Raw genomic sequence first — 20,484 nt, 5'->3', positions numbered from 1 at the left:
AAACACAGACAATTTCGAGGCTAATTTTAAGGTGAACCTACATTGGTTCAGCAATCTTTGAAAGTACACGCTACTTTTAGATCGTCCGCAGTTTGTCGGTATCTAACAAAGTCCCACCTCGAACACTCTGAAACATTTGTCGGGGTGCTTGATGATGGCATTGTAACTAAAAAGTATTTCTCTTTCTGAGTTGCAGGTTCAGTCCTAGTTTGTATCATGAAATTTGGTGTTAGGATCAATGTATCATTCGTTACTTTTTTTGCCCAAAACATGCCTCTAAATTTGTTAACTACAAAAATCATTTATACAAAATAGCCGAGCTGTGGGGTTCGCGGATAAAATCCACAAAAACACCCAGAAACAGACAGTGTGCAGAGGTGTGTTTGCGGGTGGGGGGGGGGCAACCGTGCCCGTCATGGAGGGTCCTTGTTCCCAGCCTCAATTCGGCACCATATGCGGCCAAGGCCAGTCGCGTGCCATAGCTGTTGATCTTGGCCGCTGTCTAGCTTACCACTGGTGCACTCGTTCTGTGGTTTTTGTCTCCGCTGCTGCGGGCCGCTGTCGGCCGGGGGGCCCTGGGCGCGCGGTCTCTGGTAGCTCCGGCCCCGTCTGCCAAGCGTTGGATACGGCAGCTGAGCGACAAACCGTATGGCTTGGGCGAGCAGGTAAGACTGAACACCCCAGGAGCGCCGTTGATGTTTAATCTGACGGCCCTTGCGCCGTCATACTGAGGACGGAAGCCGGCGATAATGAAGCACCAGGGACGGTCACGGTGAAGCAAGCGGCATGATACAGTGGTGATGCTGTCAAGTTAGTGTGTGCTGATGAAAGCGATAGATTTCTTGGTACAAAAGCAAGAACAATAAATGGAGAAAGACCGTAATCAGTCGCCAATGCTAGGACACAAATTCTGCAACTCCCCCTTTAACAATAATTCGATAAAGTCCATGCAGGCCTAGTCCAAAACACCGACTTTAGGCCTACGCTACGCCTTCGAAATTACACACCTTGGATGCTAGATGAGCGCAACGAACCAATTGTCGAATCAAGATCCATTTGAAGGGGGGAGGTACGAATCCACGGACCAGTCTAGTTACTAAAATATTCCTAATGAACCCTGTAAATCAGCAGCAGGGTAACTGGGGTGAAATTTGTATGTGTACCCACGGCTGCACACATTGTTTTCAAGGGGGCACTGAAAGCGAATGAACTTTGGTTTAGAAATAGGATGTGTACATTTCGAACTTTCGGGGGGGGGCAGAGCTGTAACAGGTCACTAATTTGTTAGACTTGAGTTGAGTCATTCGGCAAACAACTCGAGTCATGTCACTCCAGTCAGTTCGAGTCACCTTTATTTGAACACAATACGATAAAAATAAATTGACATTATAAATCGGCACTGTAAGTCATTGTATTCACTTTCTTCCACGCAGAGAGGTTTGCTTTAATGCTTTTATGTTGGGGATCTCGAGTCTTGTTGACTTTCACTGGAGTCGGGTCTTCTGATTAAAGTCGCGAGTCGAGTTGAGTCATGTGCTCTCAGTGATTCGAGTCATTTACCCGTCGGGACTCAAATCGAGTCGAGGCCCCCAAAATTCCTGACTTGAGTTACACTCGGGTCGAATCACTTACTCGAGTCATTTATAACTCGCGGGGGGGGGGGGAGTTGCGGATATGGACTTCCTCTTGGGGCATGTTCCTCTTCTATTGTGCGCAGAGCTCCCGTACCTATGTCACTATATAAATAGTGACAATTTAGTGGTGTTGGGCATGCATTGAGCGACTGTCATCGGAACAGAGGCACCACGTTTACCGGCATTGGTGGGACCACTGATTATTCGCCTATATAGACCACTCACATTTTGCCTGATATCGGCGTCATACGTTTTCAGAAGACAGTATTACTTTCTGGGTCAGTTTTTGAAGTTACCTAAAATTCGTTTAAAATGAGCAAATGTCCATAGACTTAAATAGGGTTGTATTTTAGTAATACATGTATTCGTATCCGGTGTTCTGATAGCTGCGTGGAATCTTTAACACTTTCTGAATACTTCTTATACTTTTGTACCATAGTTTAGCAGCCACTCGTAGGAAAACATCACTCTGACGTCGAAAAAACAGACCTCATAACTCGGTGTGGAAACTTCTCGAACCCTCAACCCCCCTAGACCCACTTTTAAGATCCACAGGTGAAGAAGAAAGAAGGCTTGAGATCCTAGTTAAACAGATTTGCATTGTGTAGCGTGGAAATTCTGAAAGTATAAATTTTGATGACAAAAGTAATAATTTCACGACAATTTGAATAATTTTATCACATGTTCTGAGTACTCGTGGCGCCATGGAAAAGGAGTTTAACCATTTTGAATCCATTCTTCAGTTGTTGCTCGGCCAAAAATTAAAAGGGTCGAGAGTAAGTGGAAAAACTCACTCTCAATAATTGTGAGTCTCTTATGAAACCACAAGCGCTCCAAATGTAAAGTGAACGCCGCTCTAAAGAGAGTAACAACCACTCCAAAAAGAGTGAACAGCACTCCAGAAAAGTGAAATTTCCCCTCTGCCATGGAGTGGGCTTCTCTTTTAGCACAATTTTCACTCTTTTTACGTGGATTTTGTGGGACTCACTTTTTTGAGGGTGAGACTTACACTCTTTTGCCTTTGGAATGAGTGCTCGGCCGCTAATTGCGCACTCGCAAACAGCACACTTGGGTACGATAACAGTGGCAATGCTTTTTCGCCCTGTAAATATTGCAAGAGCACGGGAACAAGGTTGCTTAGAAGTCGCACAGCTGTCTACCGTGTTTCCAACGATCGTGCAAGTTCAGGTCATCAAAATGCCGATTTCTTGCCGTCTTTGTGGTGGATCTGCAATTTTAAAAAGACCCAAAACGGTAAGCGCTCTATTTTATCGTTCAGTTTGCTTTTCATTCGATTGATGGCCCAAGCGAAATGTATTGTCCGTAAATTTATTAGTGATTGCGGATCGACTGCTTTTTTCTACACAATGTTCAACCATTACGGCCTTTATTTCCGACACCAATTACTGACGTCTTGCTACATGTATTTCGGGAAGAGTTCCAGCAATTCCATCTAGATCCACGGACAACACTAATTTTCCCCTTAAAATTTTACAACAGCCATCAGAAAATGATAAAACATCCCTAAAAGTGAGGATTTTCAGTCAATAGGTTTGTGCACAGAGCATCAAGTGTTTTCCGTGTACAGATGATGTAGGCCCTATATCTTTCAGAAACATGGTATTTTTGTGTCTTTGTAGACGAAGGTGTAGAAGGACAAAATATCTGTCAATTTTTCTACTGGATGTTGGTTTGAATATACATGTAAGCCCTACGTTCATCTGTTCATTTTTTTTCTGATTTTGATTGGTTTTGTCATTGGCTGTTAAGATAACCATGATGATGTGTAGGCCCACATGATGATTACAAAAGCTAGGTTGATGTACATGAAGTGTATGACCATGGAGATTGGAAAAGATGCAAGCTTGTATTTATTAAGCGCAATTCTGAACCTTTGCACAAATTTATTGTACATGTATATGTACTTCCTTCAGAGTTTTTTACCTACATGTAGTCTGAACGTGTTACTCATGTACATAATGACAAATCAACTCTGGTGGAGTATTTAAATGCACACGGAGATTGAAATTAACAATAACATATTTAAAAAATTTCTTATGAGCTTCGTACAGTACATATATTATCTATATAACCAAAAGATTGTGTGCTTTTACCATTGGTAATCATAGGCTGCCTCCGAATCTCTTGTCTAGAGCTAGATCTAGGTCTTCACTCCATTGGAAATACTTGGAGACGCGTAGACAATAGACCTAGCCATAGCTCTGGAAGCCTGTTTCGGACACAGCCTTAGTCTCACTAATAGTAACAATTACTTCTAGAAAACAGCTTGAGAAGGCAACTGACATGATCAGTTGCCTTCTAAGTTCTATTTTCTATCATTCTCACTTTTTGGTAAACCATAATCATGATAATTCTGTAACCATGGTAACATATAGGATTTTGAATTTAGCATTATTGACTGTTTACTTGCATCTTAACCCCAAAAGCAGCTGGCCGATTCATACAGCGTGTAGATGCATTTCTTTAAAATTTGGGAACACTGGTGGAGAGAATTCTGTATGTACATGACCCTCTGTGCACATACCCTATGAGACTGGTCCGGAAAAATTCCAAGTGCTTTTAAGTGAACATATTATATTTTCACTGCTAGATTGGACTTTTTAGGACATTTGATTGGTTTTAGATGGCTCATACATGTACATGTGCTGTAGGCCACTGCAGGGAAAACTGAGTGGCATATATGGAATTCTTTCCATGCTGGAATTGGTACATGTATTTGGACCATTGCTCCGATGACTTCATGAAACATTGGGAGACTTTGAGAATACTTGCTATATGTGGGTGCAGACCACTAATTCAAGTGAGAATTTCTGGCCAGCTCATTGGCAATAAAAATGCCCCTACAGTATCTTTTTAAAAAGGAGATTGTTTGGCCCCCAATGGTGAGGTCGTGCAAATTGTTGCCAGGATCAACTCCGTAAGTCTTTGAGCTTTCATATACATGTACATGTATGAGAGCAGAATGGCTAATGGTTGAAAAATTGCCACTTGAAAAATGGCTGCCATCAGACTTCGGAAAAATCACTTTTCGGGGGGTGATTTGTTTTGTGGGAACAACTAAAAATGTAATTTGTTAACCCACAAAAAATTGAAAAGAAATTGAAAGATTAGGGACCAGGCAATAATTTCATTTGTGTTTCTGAAATCTCAGGGATGTTGGTACATGCATGTTATTGGGCCCTGAACAGTGCTGATTTTACACTGTTTTTAATGTGGCTTAAATTAGTGAACTGTACCCATGTAATCATAAAAGAGTGTGGTACCATCCTAATCATCAGTTTAAAATGAGTCAAATGGATTCAAGGAATAAGATCGAAAATGGCTTTCGTGTGAATAATTAATGTCTGTAGGCATACATATGTGTACATGTACAGTACATGTAATTCATGAATGAGCACACCGCATCTGGTCTTGATCGAACAACTGTAGAGTGATATCGGCGAGGTGCTATGTGCTGCGCTGTGTAGCTGTGAATTTGTGCAGCTACGGTCTGCAGTTTCAACAGCGCTCCACTGTCACAACAGTGGCTGTGTTGTTGATTCCTGTGCTGTCAAGTTATATCTTGTGGCACAATTTGTCGATCTGTCCCACTCCAGCAAATCATCCCTCTAACTCAAATCGAAGGCTACGGAAGACTGTTGTGAAGAGGGGATTCAAATCGCAAATTTGCTTGTCTTTTTTTTTTGTTCGTCTGTCTACATGTACATGACTAAGCACCACTGCGATGTCATCTCAGCAAGAATCTTCAATTATACCCTTTCTGTACCGGTAGCTATCACTGCTTCAAAATTTGCTGGAATGGTTTGGTCTTTTGTTGTCAAACACTGTGTTTTCTTTATTTGTGATTTGGTGTCGGCCCCAAGACATGACAGTGAGCCAGTAAGTACTGGTAGGCCCTAATGTTTTCTCACAAGTCAGATATTTTGAATGAGCTAAGTCTTAGCTCACACTTTCAACAGGACGCCCCTGTCTCTCTCTGATTGCACAATTCCCTCACTTGTTGGGAAAAGCACGGAAAATGAATCTCAAAATTGTCCATCCTTTTCCTCACAACTGCAATGTTTAAAAAAGTGCCCTTTTATTGAGAGTAACCAAACAAAGATATTCTTTTCAATAGGATTTAGACGAATGGGGACTGCAAATTACAAGATAAATGCATAGACAAAAGGAATAGGAAATAATCAGACTCAGTAGTGGACAATGGCCAAACTCACAATGCAAGATTGAGGAAGTCTTAGGTTCGAATCCCACCCGAGTAAGCTTGTGAATTTTTCTCAAGCATTCGGACAAGCACTGAGTATACAGTGTTTATTAATATATACGTTGGGTAAAGGCAAAAACCTGTTAAATAAATTAACATCTTGTCATCTTCCCAAAGCAAAACACATCTTGAAAACATTGAAAATGTTGGACAACAGGCTTGTCATTGGGTCTTTTGGCAGTGGAGAGCACTGAACAAATGATAAGGTTGGTAGGAAAAGAAAGAAAAATGCTAGCACTTTTTACTAGGGACATGTAGGCCTACAGGAACAATACATGTATGTGAATAGAGTCTGGCTGTCTGTGATCTGATGATGTATGATGCACAGTGTACTACTGATGGGTGAAAACATCATGTGCCCCTCGACTCGTCTCTGACTGACGTTTTTAAGGGTACCTTAGCTGGAATGAATTTTCCTCAGACACAATTACTTGTATTGTGGAACTTGGTACTCTTCCTCAGTACGTGTGAATACTTTTTTTCACTCCTATTTGGCTGTGTATGCACTGAAAAGTGCACTTTTTTAAAAACACTTTATCACCTATGTTTTTCTGGATGACTGAGGGCGCTGTTGTTATGATGTCATCCTGGGAAGATGTACATGTACATCTACATGTACAGTAGTTTACATGTTCAGTAGGTTTTTCCATTAAAATTGTTGTCTATCAAAGTTGGCTTATTACTACTGTATTGATACATGTACATTGTACGTCGCGCCTTCATCAAAATGTGAGGTTTTGGGCCCAAATGATCCCTCCAGCAAGTGGTTAAGAGTACATGTACATGTACCTACGGTATTTTACATGTTCAATGTAGGTGTCAAAATTTGTCGCTGTGCACTTACATGTAAGTCGTTCTATGTATATTTGGGGTCCAAAATGTGACCTTTTGTGTCCCTGTTACACCTGACCTGTGTAATTTGACATGGAATTTTACCTTACGTGTACTTTAATCTATTTTATTTGTTTGGTACAATGTAGATAATTTAAAAGTCTTTGTCTCTTTTTGAATTTACAAAATTTGTTCTAAACTTAAAAATGCATACACAGATGTGACTGAGACAAAATATTGAACTCCAAATTTACAAGTACAGTAATACAGACCTGTGTTGTACACGTACGTGTAGAATAATCCACTTGCTAGTTGGATGTAGCGGACCCACCAGACAGGCCAAATAAATGTAGCCTGCACAAAAGTTTAAGGCCTTGAAGAGAGTGAAGAGCTTCTAATATCTCTGTCCTTTTTACAAAGCCGGTCATCACCATGTGACCTTAGTGCCCGGCTTGTTGATCCTAAAGAGGTAATATTCATGTACGTCTGCTACTTCAGTAGTTAATGAGTGACAAATTCTTCATTCCTTGTCTATCACAAAACACCTTTTCTCCATGTTCATGTACATCCTGTACATGTATACATGTATCCACTGTACATGTATCAGGGAACCTATAGTACAGTCTTATTTCCTACAGTGCTGAATAATTATGTTGTGGTACTACATCTAGACACCTACATGTACATGTATGTATGTACCGGTATGGTACTTGTAAGCCCAAATCAGTCACATTTGGAAAAGAACTTGTTAATTTACATGTACATGTACATGTATAGTGATACATTTACTGGGTAAAGCTAACTACGTATTGGTACATGTACATACACTGTATGTTCACGTAACAGGTTTGTATTTCAAATTCTGCCTTTTTTTAAACCTTTGTACCGTTTGTGATATTCTGAAGTGGTGTTTTAAGATTAACCTTATTCGAAATGCCAATGAGAAATGCGCCTTAAAAGTTTGCAGTGAGTGAAAAATGACACTTTGTTGATGAAATTTGCAGTTTGAAGCTTTTACATGTACCTTCCAAGAATCTGTAAATTGAAGAAAATCAGCCTTGGATTGCCTGAAAGCATTTATTTCAAAGTATCTTAAAACACTTAGACTTTCATTCATGCTGGCCATGCACTTTCCAACAAATTTACACAGAGCTGGCTGTTGCTACACGAATGTGTAGTTTACTTTTTAGAAGGATTGAACTTTAATAAAACTGTCATTTTCCGGGGGTAGCGTGCATTAATGGCACTGGAACCATAGCCTTATCAAACAGTGGCACTGCCAAACTGGGAGCAGACGGGAGCGAGTAGTTGTGTGCTTGCACGACTGCGCGGGATGCACGCGGTGGCCCGGCACTTCTCATGTAGGTACGCCGGGCACCTGCCCGGCCGTGTTTACCGACATCTGTTCAGCTAATTTTGGCCGGCCTTTAAAGGCATGCTGCGGCCGGCACAGCACCCCCGAGTCAACGGCACAGTGCAAACGGCCTGTACCGCACGGTTTTTGCCTCTGCTATTAAATTCCCATTAATTTAATTTGCCCCGGGTCCTTGAATTTCAATAACCCCCTTTTGTTAAATAGTAGGCATTGTAAGTGATGGATGGACTCCCCCCCCACACTCTTTCCACACCGCACTGTGACTTGTGATAGGCAAGTTAGTGTTGTGCAAAGCCTTGCGACCTGTCAACAAGAATTTGCCCCGCTGCTAACCAAATGCTACCCGTATTTTCCACGCTGGACCCAGGGAACCCCTTTTTGGGACTGGCGGTAGACAGATTGTTGTGGGCTGGGCCCCCCTGTGTGTCAACAAGCACCCCGACTGGTCCCAAGCTGTGGGATGCATGATCATCAAGAAGGTGTTGTGCTGGATGGTACAAAGAATTGCTGTGGGTGAAATAATGGTTCTGTTTGGCAGAGTTGTACATGTAAATGCTGGGTTGGGTAATACATGTAGTTAGTGGCAAATGTGCAGAAGTTTGGCCTTCTTTTTTTCATGGTATTATTTACATGTACAATGTACATGTACATCTACGTGGAAGTGAAATTTTATCTTGTGACACACCATGTACACACACGTACATTAGAATACTAAGGGGCTCGTTTAAAATACGCCACACTCTGTGCTTTTAAAAAGTCTACAACTTTCATGTACACTTTTCAAAGGCTTGTTTGGATGTGAGAAAACTTGTCTTTCGTTGGAAATTGATGATTAAAATTGATCCCCTTTTGTGGAAGATTGTTCTGGAGTTAGTGAAGGTTTGATCTGCGAAGCCATTATACGGTGGTACATAAATTTCTGTTTGGTGGTTGGTATCTGGGCGCTTGTCTTCGAAAGTCCTGCAAACACACTGAACCCGTGCTGAAGTTTTTTCCCTAGTTGTACGTGAAGAGAATGACCACTTTGCCTTGGGGGCTTATTTAAATCTTAATTTAGCTTGCCAAAGATGACAGGGGACCTTGTGTGATACAGCGTAGAGGGGATTTTTAGCCGTGCCCTGGGGAAGTGTGTGTGTGTATGGAGGGGAAGCATATTAAGACGTAGTTAGGCAGGCTTGACTACAGACGGACAATGCCTACATCCCGTCCACCGCTTTTGTGGGGGGGATTGAGTCGTGGCTTCGACAGATGGGGCCTGTGCTGGCTCAAATGTAATTTCAAACAATTTTTGGGGGAGGTAAGGGAGGGCATTTGCAGCTCCTCAATGGGACTGCCGGGGGGGTGGGGGGAGTTGGTACACACTGCAAAAGGCAGGGTGCTAAGATTACACAATTTTGGGCCGGGGGTTTTTGTTTTCTTTGCAATGCCCTTGAAAAAAAAAAAATCAAGCAGCTTGGTGTGGGCATCGAGCGTACTCGAATGTTGTGAAGAGTTGAAGTTGATGCCCTGCATTGATGTGATTGCAGAGGCGGTTAGGCTTTGTACAACTTGTATCTTACCGGTACTGTAACTTATTATTGCTTTGCTTTACAGGTCACTTTAGAGTTTTGTTGTCATTTTTATCAATTTTATTACGTACAGTACGTGTACATGGGGGGGGGACATGACAAAATATGGCTACATGTAAATTCTTTACAAGTGCCAGGTTTTTGTGTCTAACTCTACTTGATTGTGTGACGTTGAAGCTTATCCGGGGTAACCTGGTACATGTGTTGAAGAAGTAAAATAGGTAAAGTGAAGTGAAGTTAAACGAGCACAAAGATCGAATGAAATTGGGAAAATGTGACTTAAAATATAAACAAAGGGTACAGTGACAAGAGAGAATCCAGAACAACAATCAGAGCTTACGATGGAATGAATTAATATCCTGAAATGATTTTCTTGTTCGACAGTTTGTCTGCAAAATGTCGAACAAGAACAATTTTTATCTGTCCCATTGTATAGTGTACATGTATGTGTGTGCGTGTGTGCACATGTACATTTGTGATCAGTGATCCACCGTTGGTTCACCCACACCAGAACCAGACTAACAGATGGAGCAAACCAGCCTTTGGATCACCGATGGAGACCAAGATCCATGTGAAACAAACAGGTTTTATCAACCCTTCTCCAGTTCGCATGTACAGTCCAAAAATATACTGCTTAGAAAATGGCGTATGCAAATCCAAACAACAACTGTATATTGGTAGTTGAAGCATTGCATCTGTACATCTCGGGCCTACACAACATTCATGACATTGAAATGAAATATCTTAATATGGGGGACTATGTTGAAGCATTGAGTTCAGATATTTTTATGCGGTCAGTTCTTGTATGCATAAAGAATGCAGAACTCCTCACCAGGTCAAAGTAGCGCTTAAAAGTTGTTCCAGGCCCACTGCATAATGTGTCTGGGTTTTGCACATGACAGCCTATTGTCCCCTTGCATGCCAGATGGGGATCTTCCCTCGTTTTGTCGGGCGGCCAAGTAAACCATCCTCTTTGTCCGGCCCAGTGACTGAATCCATGGTGCCCCGGGGCAGCCGGTACACACACATGGGTCCCAGGCCCCTCGGATGTCCTAATGACCATAAAGCTTATTAAAATCAAATCACAGGGAATCGAGTTAGTTGTGACAAGGCACGACTAACGCAATCAGGTCCCATAACGCTAATGAGCACAGCGTTTAGAATGGTAACACCTCCCGCCACATCTTCCACTTTTTTTTTTAATCTTCTGGGACTTTTGTTGGTGCGTGTTAAGCTGGTGAGGAAAACTGTTTAAGGACACTTCATGGAATGGGGCCGTTCGCACTGCAGTGCAAGAGAATTAAGATATAATTGAAAACAATTCTATCATGCTACATGTACATGTCTGAGCATGGTTTGTGCCCTGACACACACACTTATGTGTAAATACACCTGTACAGTGTACTATAGTTGGAACTACACTCAAAAAGCTGTACCAAACGTGAGTTTGAAATGAATTGACCACTGATTTGAACAGGGTGAGATTTCTCAGCTTTTTAGCTGATTTCAGCTTTTTTTGTTTTGAATTTCAGCTTTTTTTCCTCACTGGCTGTGTACCAAAGTATAGGAGATTTTCACAGATCAGCTTCTTATGCCTTTTTACAGCCGTTTTCAACTATTCTTATCTTTGGTAAATCTAATCCCTGGTTAAATAAAAGACGAGATGGTCTGTGCTGCTATAAAATCCCAAGAACTTTGAGTGGATGTGAAAATATCACATTTATCAAATATTTTGCCACCCTGGGTTAAAATTTAAGGTTGACTTTTTTTCAAGAATGATGCATTTGATGATATCATGAAACTGGTGTCTGAGGACATCTGTGGAAAACCCGGGTGGGCTTGGTGTTAAACACAAAACAGATGAAAGTACCGGTAGCACTGAGAATGGAACCATTTAGCGAGCATATTTGGCTGTCCACCTCACGATTTTACATACATGTACTTGTAGGGTTAATGACTGATAGACTGGGGGAGCAGAGATTAACAGATTGACAAACAAACCAACAAAATGACGGACCTTTCTAATGTCCTACTATTCAGAAGAGACTCTAACAAACCAACCAGATGAAGGTCAGAAATGTAACAATGAAACAAAAGCTATCATCATGATCATGTTTATCGGTACTCTGTCTTTATCTTCATTCAAACTTGATTCAGAAAAGCAGACCATGTACTGCATGTATATTTACAAGTGCAGTTCTTGTTTGGTCGGGTGGGGTTGGGGTCACGTGTAGGTACCTGTGCTTGGGGTACATATAGAAGGAGGCAGATTGACTTTTGTGAGCCCAAAAAAGCAGACTGTGGCCGTCGTCACCTTCAGAATACGGTGGCAGATTGTGCTCAGTGAACAATCAATCATCTTAAGAATGAAAACTTTCTTCCCTGAGTGGAGACCGATAATAGGAGGCATGCGTCGTGTTGGGAGGGGTTCCAGGGAGGGCATACAGCATCGAACTTGCACTTTGCTGCCCCCCCCCGATAGTGAGTGCTACCTTAACACACCCCCACACACAATACCTCACGTGAAGAACCATGTGTTCAGAAAGCAGCACATCAGGACCCGACTGACTTGACCGGCTGAAGGTGGTTGTACTTTACACCATGGTGTCTAAGGTCTAAGTGTTTTTTAAAATTTTTTTAAATAAAGCATGACTTAACATTGATCGGTCTGTTGCCTAATGCCTGTAAAAATGTGGGGAAAAGGACTGTTTCAGCATTACAAAAATGCCTCAAAAATCACGGCTAGTTTATTTCGGCGAGTGTTACATGTAAAAATCAATCAATAGAATGAAATGCTTCTTCTTGTAGTTTTTGTTCTTTCCACTCGAGATCCATTAACCCACTTAGTTGTCGGGCGGGATTAACCCTAAAATATCCGGGGAAGGAAGGTGGAATCCACCCTCCCCCGGACATTTTTTTTCGGTATCTTCGCGGTGCTTTTTTTTTCAGGAGCTGAGCCTTTAGGAGTTTTTAGAGTAACTCTTCACGGTCATTTTGACACCAATTTGAAAATTGAACCTACTATTCTTGTGCAGTGCCATTTTCAGCTCAAAATACTTTTTCCACTGCGATGATCAAAGCAGGCGGGCTGGCACATGGGTAGCCTTGAACTTCAAATAACCATGACAACAAAAACGGAAGGCCAATCTTTGATTGATTTCAGAGTTCTTTTTTGTATCTGCCCTGAGTTGAAGTACATCCCCAAGCGGCAAAAGAAAGGTGGTAGTAAGTTTTCCAAGTGGGTTCTTGGACGCGTTCTACATGTATGTGTACGCAAATACCATACCAGTACATTATATAAGGAATAAATTTGTTATGCGTACTCAGTGTGCTCTGTGTCAAATGCGCCATTGATCCCATTATAAATACGCGCCTGTACGGTGTCTACTAAAAAAAACCACGCCCTCTTTTGTTCCTCTCGGAGCTGATACAGAGTACCTTTACATGCATGCCAAGTTTCAAAAATATTGAGCCTAGTGCAACCAAGTTCATAAGGGGGGGCAGAATCCACCTACCCAGCTGTGAGATGAGCCAATATACATGTAACCTGGCTCTTTGAGGATCAAGGAAGGTACATGTAGAGCCCAGCCACGTTGCTTTGGGCTTGACACACCTTGAAAGTGTATCATTGATGTTCCTCGCACTGTTTCATTTTGGAGGATTTACGAGTTCTCAGTAAAATATCGGTAACTAAAGGAAAACATGGTTGATCCATTGCTAACAAATGAATTTCCATCTTGTGAAGCAATGTTACAGTTTTGGAATAAACAAGAATTTACAAATGTACACATGTCGGAAGTACTAAAATTACTTGTAATTGTAAAACTATGTGTATAGAGGCCTCAGTTTACAAAATAGCATAGTGCAAATGTGCTGAGGAAAAAGTTTGTTTCCTTGAAATTTTGTCAGAATGTTAAGGCCTGAGCATGGCTGCAGTACAGTTCATTGAGTCGTGTACAATGTACATGTACACCCACGTGTGCATTGTACATGTACATGTATGGTAATCATTGTGTGCAGCGTTGACTAGCAGTTCCATCTCACACCTTAAATTGACAGGAGCAAATACATAATGTAATCTGTCATCCTGCAACTCTGCCGTGCATATGCCGACCACACATTAGCTGCTGGGGGAGCAAGCTATTTAATGCCACCGCTGTCCCGCAAGGGGAGGGAGGGAAGGAGACAGCACATCGGGCACCACCGTGCGGCGTATGCGTCGCGGAGATGACAGCTGGCGCACCTCAGAGCAAATAATTACGGGCAAATTTGGAAGGCATTAAAGCATAATTTGAGCGGGGCTGGGGCCAGCTCGTATACTGCAGGCTGTATTCAGGGTGCGGTTTTACCGGGTAGGTTTAAGTCCTCAGGGAATACCATACTGTGGTCAAGCTTTCTCCCAGGTTTGGCTCGAGATTGTGGCCCTATTCGAATACATTTAGAAAGATCACCTGTGTATTTCCAGTAGGGCTTGCCTGCCCCCTCTCACAACACTCAAATTGAACAGAGAGTAGTGAAAGTATTTGCTTGCTTACTCTAGGCAATACTGGATGGTGTTCTGATAATCCTTTGCTTGGATTGTCAGAAGTACATGTAATTTTACACCATAGATAACTGTAGGTTTTCCAAAAGTTTGACAAAACCTCTTGAAAACTGGATATCTATTCTTTTGTGTTTATGAAACCAAAATAAAGCAACAGTATTAGATTTAGTCAGCAGTTACGCTATTTGAGATTAAAGAGTGCAATTATTTTAACTGTTAAATGGTTGGGTACGACAAAATGATTTAAGATAAATGTGCAAATTACATGTAGCTTTGTTGTCGCCCATGTACATGTATGCCTATAATCGCCGAGGGGACGACTTCATAAAAAGTTTTAGATAAAAGCTTTTAAACAAAGTGACTTTTTGAACCGTGAATCTCTAAAATGCCTTTGTGTTTCCCCTCCGCTGTCCGCCCATCGTTCTCTTCTTATCTGAGAGATTTATGATTTGATAAATTCATAAACCATTTAGGAATCTTGCCAGGGCTGGGTGTACATGTACATACCGTACATGTAATGGGCAAAGTGTGGCCTGCACACAAGGGCGGTGTGTACACCATCTGTTCCACCAACAGCCGGGGACACAGGACCAGACCAGACCAAACCCCGAGAAAAAGCATAGCCAACTCCACACACACAAACACGCACGTATGCCCATTGTGTGAAACAAAAACCAAAAAGAAAAAAAAAAAAGAGGGGAAAAATTGGAATGATTTATGTGGATATAAATGTTCCAAAAGCTGTGAAAGGAAATATCGTGTAGAAAGCCAGGGCCCCCCCCCTCGCACGCACACTTGGCAGACAAGTTGCCCGTAGACACAAAGCATCTGGACGGGGCCCAACCATTAGCAATCGGGACAGAGGAAGGTCTCTCGGTGTTGGTTTTCTGAGCAGTAGGGGAGATCAGTGTTTATTCGGGGGGGGGGACGCAGACAAGGAGCAGTTGCAGCATCATCGGAAGGTGGCCAAGGGGGACTGGCTGTAGGTGTGAAGTTGAAGGGTTTTAGCCTGTCAAACATGTACATGTATGTTTGAAAACAAAAACTTTTTTGTGTGTACCAGTACTCGTTTAGATAAATCAAGTCAGTCCAAATAAACGTACATTTTACAGTGTAATGATTGTGACTGGATTCCACAAAATGAGTCTAAATGCCATAAAAAAAAAAATATTTTGATTTTGTAATTTTGGGTACACATGTACTATAACAATCAGTTTGACATACCGGTACTGTTGGTACATGTAGTTTTTGGGACAATGGTAGTTAGAATTCCTTCCAGCAAAACTGCCAAGGGAAGATCTATACATGTACATGTACATGTACGAGCACTGAGTTTCAGTAGCGTTGTTACCCACTGTCCTATACCATTTCTTTGCTCATGCTTAATTTTTATGTGCAAAAGTGGTTTTGAAGGATACATGTTGCTGCAATCAGTTTGAAACCCTCAAAATGCAGCTTTGTGTCTCAGTTAACCATATTTTCCACCCTATTTTGTTCCACTATTTTGAAGGGTATTTTATTTCCTTTTTGGTTTTTGTGCCAATGATTTGTTCATTCATGAGCCAAAATGTGATGTCATCTTAGGAAGAAAGCCTCAATGTAACACTGTTTGTACACAAAAAGTCCTGCATTTTTGTAGATTTTGCTGGACTCTGTTTTCTCTTCTTTGCCGATTCCTTGTTTTTTACGTGTACATGTATGTGCATAGCATTACATTTAATCAATCCCTTTCTCCGAAATGTCTTCAGAAAGTATAGTCTCGGTTCACAACTTGAACAGAAGAGCCTACATGCATGTATGCCATTTATGCACTGAACTACATGTATGTCTTCCATGCATGACTTCCTAGCAACAACACCCTCAGTTGTCAAGGAAAAAAAGTGCACATATTAATGCATTTGATCAAATAGGAATGTGAAAGTTTTTCATATATAGAAGAAAAATTCTGTCTAATTTGAATTCATTACAGCCACACTTTAAGAAACTGTCCACTGTCAGGTTTTTGGCTTGCAGCAATATACATGTAATAATAATTTTTTTTTGGGGGGGTTATTTTTGCTTCACAGGGCTGTTGAAAAGAAACACGAACTACATGTATGTATTTCACCATGTTCACTGAAGGTGCCTACTACTGTACACATAACAGTACACACATTTACTGGTACATGCACGTGTATTGTAAACTTTTGGGGTGTGGGAATCTGGGTAAATGATATTGACTGCTGGACCACACCACTGTCACATTTTGCAAAAGGGGGAAGAACAGCGGTCATGCATGTGTGTAACTGTGCCATAGGCCTCTTTCCATGGCTGTGCTAACCACAAACTTTTGCAGCATTCTGTGCTTTATCAGTGCAGAGCTGCAAAAATTGTGCGCTTAAACTGAGTATTTATAAGCATGAAATCCTTAATTCCCCGGCTAACTTGTGAAATATGCTCACTGGTAGTGCAAAATTCTTTGCCACAGGTGTGGTTAGTGGTGATTTTTTGCTTACCATAGGCAGAGCCACGAAATTGGGCTCTGCAGGGCTCTGCTCATTTGACTGTCTGTTGTGCCTTGTTCAAGCAAATCTGCCTCAAGCAATGGCAAGATGTGGTAACGAGAACTGAATAGGGGCCCACTACAATACTCAAGACGGACTTAAAAGCTCATTCAAATGTCCTCAGCGAGCGCGTCGGCCCCCAGCACCAACTGTCACGCCAGCTTGCCCAAACACGGGCTCCCCCTCCCCGACAATAGCAAGAGAGAGTCCCAACTCGGAGAGGGAAGGGCTCTCCCCTGATCAAATTACCCAATTAGATGTCGTTCACGAGGGCCAACTTGCTATCAGGCTGGTATTGACTCAGGAGATGCAACTTGGGCTGCTTAATGGAGTCCTGAGAGAAGTATGTACCTTACATGTAGCACAGGGATGCTGATTTTTTTTGGGGGGGGGTCAGGTAAACCTGAATCTTGCGTCTCATTTTGGGACACTTTACAACACCTGCAAAGCTGAAAATATTAAGGAAAGGGGTCAGGGAATCAGGTAGCGATGTTTTGTCAGTCATTCTGCAAACTTCACTTGTGTACGTGTGCGTGTGTTTATTCAAAGAACATCTCACAACCTCACATGCTGATTTTGTTAACCCAAGCCAGTGTTGTTGTTCATGGTATTGCTGTGCAGAAATTGCCGCTTCAGCAAATTTTTAAGGAAAACCACAGGACCAGATATCATGTCACTGCAGTACGTAGCAGAAAAGTTGGCCGCCAGTACATGCGCGTACTGTATGGTGTGGTTGTACTTACTGTTACATGTATGTGCCTGGAGATCTGTATGTCACAAAATTACATGCAAGCAAATTTTCCTCTGAGGTAAGCATGCCTTTTGTTTTGCTTAATACTCCTTACAGTCTCTGTAAACTAAACAGAACCTCTGTTACAGCGTTAAATCATGTGCTTAGTAGTGCCTTGAAATTGGCCGAGGACTTGCATGTAATTTCTTAGCCCGCCCGCCAAGCAGAAAATAATGCTCAGGACATGTGCTGAGCAAAAAAGAAATGAAAAGCAGCCACAGCAAGTATACCAGTACAGCAAATTTCTGCGATTCACACCCTTTAAATGAAGCTGTTCAACACAGAACCAGTTGATGCATGACATTTTTGGCTGTGATAGAAACCGTTTTTGCTCGACAAAATTTGTTGTGCTTTGCAGATTTTTCTGTGTTTAGAAAACCTCCATGAAATGCAAGTTTACCGACCTTACTGGGTTCATTCTTGAGTCGGCTACATGTATCTTGAATCGAAAGTGGGACATTCCCTGTTAAAAAATTTCATGTACAGTTTTGTCGGGAATGAAAATGATGTGCCGCAGGAGTGAATTAAAGATTATTTACTATCCTTGTGCAGCACTGGGCAGTTTCAGACAATGAAATATTTATTTACTGTCAAAATGAAAAATGCATTCTCAAAGCGAAGTTATACTGGTACCTGTAGCTATAGTTATATGTACATGTCCAACAAAAATATGTACACAGTCGTAATAAAAAATAGCGCCATTCCATCTACCGTAGATCATGGCGCTGCATAACACTTGATAATGAAACTACTGTATACTGGAAAAAAGATGCTTTTTTATGTCTTTCCTGAATGGACATGTACATGTACATAGTCAGGTGCCTTCCCATTTTAGAGTGTTCAGTAAAACAAAGTGGATTCGGGGAGTACATGTTACTACATGTACATGTACCATCCAAAACACCCCTCCTGTGAACTAGAGCCAAGGTACATGTACGTGTCCATTGTAAGCTTGTGTAAACATGACAAGTTTGAAGATTTCCTAAAAACAAAAAAGTTATAGTCCATACAGTTACATGTACAGATGTACAGTGTACATGCTACGTACTTTGAAATACCGGTAGATTCTCGTTTCCAAGGCGTTTTAGCGAGTACACAAATGTAGAAATGGAGAAAAAGTCATGCGCAAAGCTCTTCCAAGGCAGTCAGGTACATGTGCATGTGGAGACAGTGCTCACAGAAATACACAAACATGTATGTTTGTACATGTACATTGGTATTTTTCACTATCCAATCCACCTTTTCAGGGGGCTGAAACCTTTAAACTGGAATGTTTTGGGAGTCAGGATTTCTGCACATGTATATGGATAATGTTACAAATCCATATGTTGTGTTAGCACTTTATAAGCGACACCAGTGGTGTTCAGCTCTTGCCCTCCAGCTTGTGTCAAAAATGAGGAGGCACATGGGGCCCGTTTGATTCCTACAAATCCGGATCCGGAATCCGAGATCTAGATCCATGTGAAACACACACGCTCATGGACTCATGCATGGAGCGGTTCATATTAATAGCTCTTTCTGTGTGTTTTTCTATGCAGGGGGATGCTCTGTGCAAAGAATGTTTCTTTGCGGCCTTTGAGGCAGAGATACACCAGACCATTGTGGATGCTGAACTGTTCAAGAGAGGCGAGAGGGTTGCTGTTGGTGCTTCCGGCGGAAAAGGTACATGCGCCACTGCAGTTTTCCTGTCTTTGTTTTGAATGGACCATAACCAGGCTTACATGTAGGTTGTTTTCATGTTTGACATTTTCTTTCCCGCGTTGCTTTGTTTCATACTTCAAAGTGATCCATAACCCTGACAGTCCTCAGTCCTCCACCTGTTGGAGGACTGAGGACTGTTAGGGATAATGCATATTTTGTCTAGTGAAAGCTTTCATCGTCACAGGCAGTGCAAGTTGTAGAATTCACATTGTTCATGTGCATGCGTACTGGTGTCATCTTCCAGATATTGGTATAAAAGCCTTCAGCCTATGGTACATGTAGTTTTGGAATGATTGGCCACACAGTTTGGCTTGACTGGGATACACGTAGCACCCTCAACCTTCGGAACTGCATACTCGTGTGGAACTTTCTGTACATATAATTGCACCATTCAGCTTTACAGTGGTCTTTCTAATCAGTCTGGCACTACATGTATGTCCAAATTATTCCTCACTGTTTTAAAGTGGGCACTTTTTTTATTCCATTCGATTCCCATTCAACTTTGGACTTCATACGAAGATAAGACCACTTAGCTCCTTGCTGATTGGAAATACCTGTACATGTACTTTGGGCATTCTGACCGCCGACTTGTCAATGTTGGCAGGTATGATGGTGGAAAGAGACACAGCTGCAGCACTTGAAGCCCATGTGCATATCCAAGGAGATGCCATAACTGCCGTGGCAGGTCATGCGTGCGCACATTTTTCAACTTGACAGGCTCGTGCGTTTGGCAAATCACGACACCCTACTGGTCAAAGAAGCATGTATGTACATGTTACACACACGTACCACCTGCCCACAAGCGCTGTGCTTCTTCAATAATGACTTCTGAATCTGGATAAGACAAAATCTAACTTTTGCTGCTCAGCGGTCGTTGCGTACTTTGTTAAACACGAGGAGTTCATTTTGTGTTTTTTTTTCATCCATAGACTCCACAGTCTTGGCTTACCTCATGAAGCTCTTGAACGAGAGACATGACTACGGGCTGGATATCGTGCTTCTCTCAGTGGATGAGGGAATAACAGGCTACAGAGATGATTCCCTGGAGGTAAGGATAATATGGCCTTGGCCATGACTTGGTGTCAAACTGAAAGTGAATTTTGCTCTTCAACGATGTACATGTACCGTGATGTCACAAGAACTGTATACTTTCTGATAGGTTTGAGGAAAAACCTTTCCAAGATTGCTTTTGTGGGACTAAAACCAAAAAAGTTCTT

General features: G+C 41.8%; 1 protein-coding gene across 3 annotated transcripts in view; it reads left to right on the top strand.

Annotated features, from left to right (window-relative positions):
• The first annotated feature begins 2,738 nt into the window (after positions 1 to 2,738).
• The window catches only part of ctu1 (cytosolic thiouridylase subunit 1), a 25,002-nt gene continuing 7,256 nt past the window's right edge, over positions 2,739 to 20,484 (top strand). For all 3 annotated transcript variants that reach the window (XM_022239126.2, XM_087146503.1, XM_022239127.2), the window contains exons 1-3: positions 2,739 to 2,888; positions 19,105 to 19,228; positions 20,197 to 20,315. In XM_022239126.2, coding sequence (XP_022094818.2) covers positions 2,832 to 2,888; positions 19,105 to 19,228; positions 20,197 to 20,315 — 300 coding nt within the window. In that variant the 5' untranslated portion in view covers positions 2,739 to 2,831. The remainder of the gene's footprint in view (positions 2,889 to 19,104; positions 19,229 to 20,196; positions 20,316 to 20,484) is intronic.

Source organism: Acanthaster planci, linkage group LG15, assembly GCF_054643075.1.
Source record: "Acanthaster planci isolate LZ-2023a linkage group LG15, COTS_SCS, whole genome shotgun sequence".
NCBI lineage: Eukaryota > Metazoa > Echinodermata > Asteroidea > Valvatida > Acanthasteridae > Acanthaster > Acanthaster planci.
This window is presented reverse-complemented; position numbering and strand designations above follow the sequence as displayed.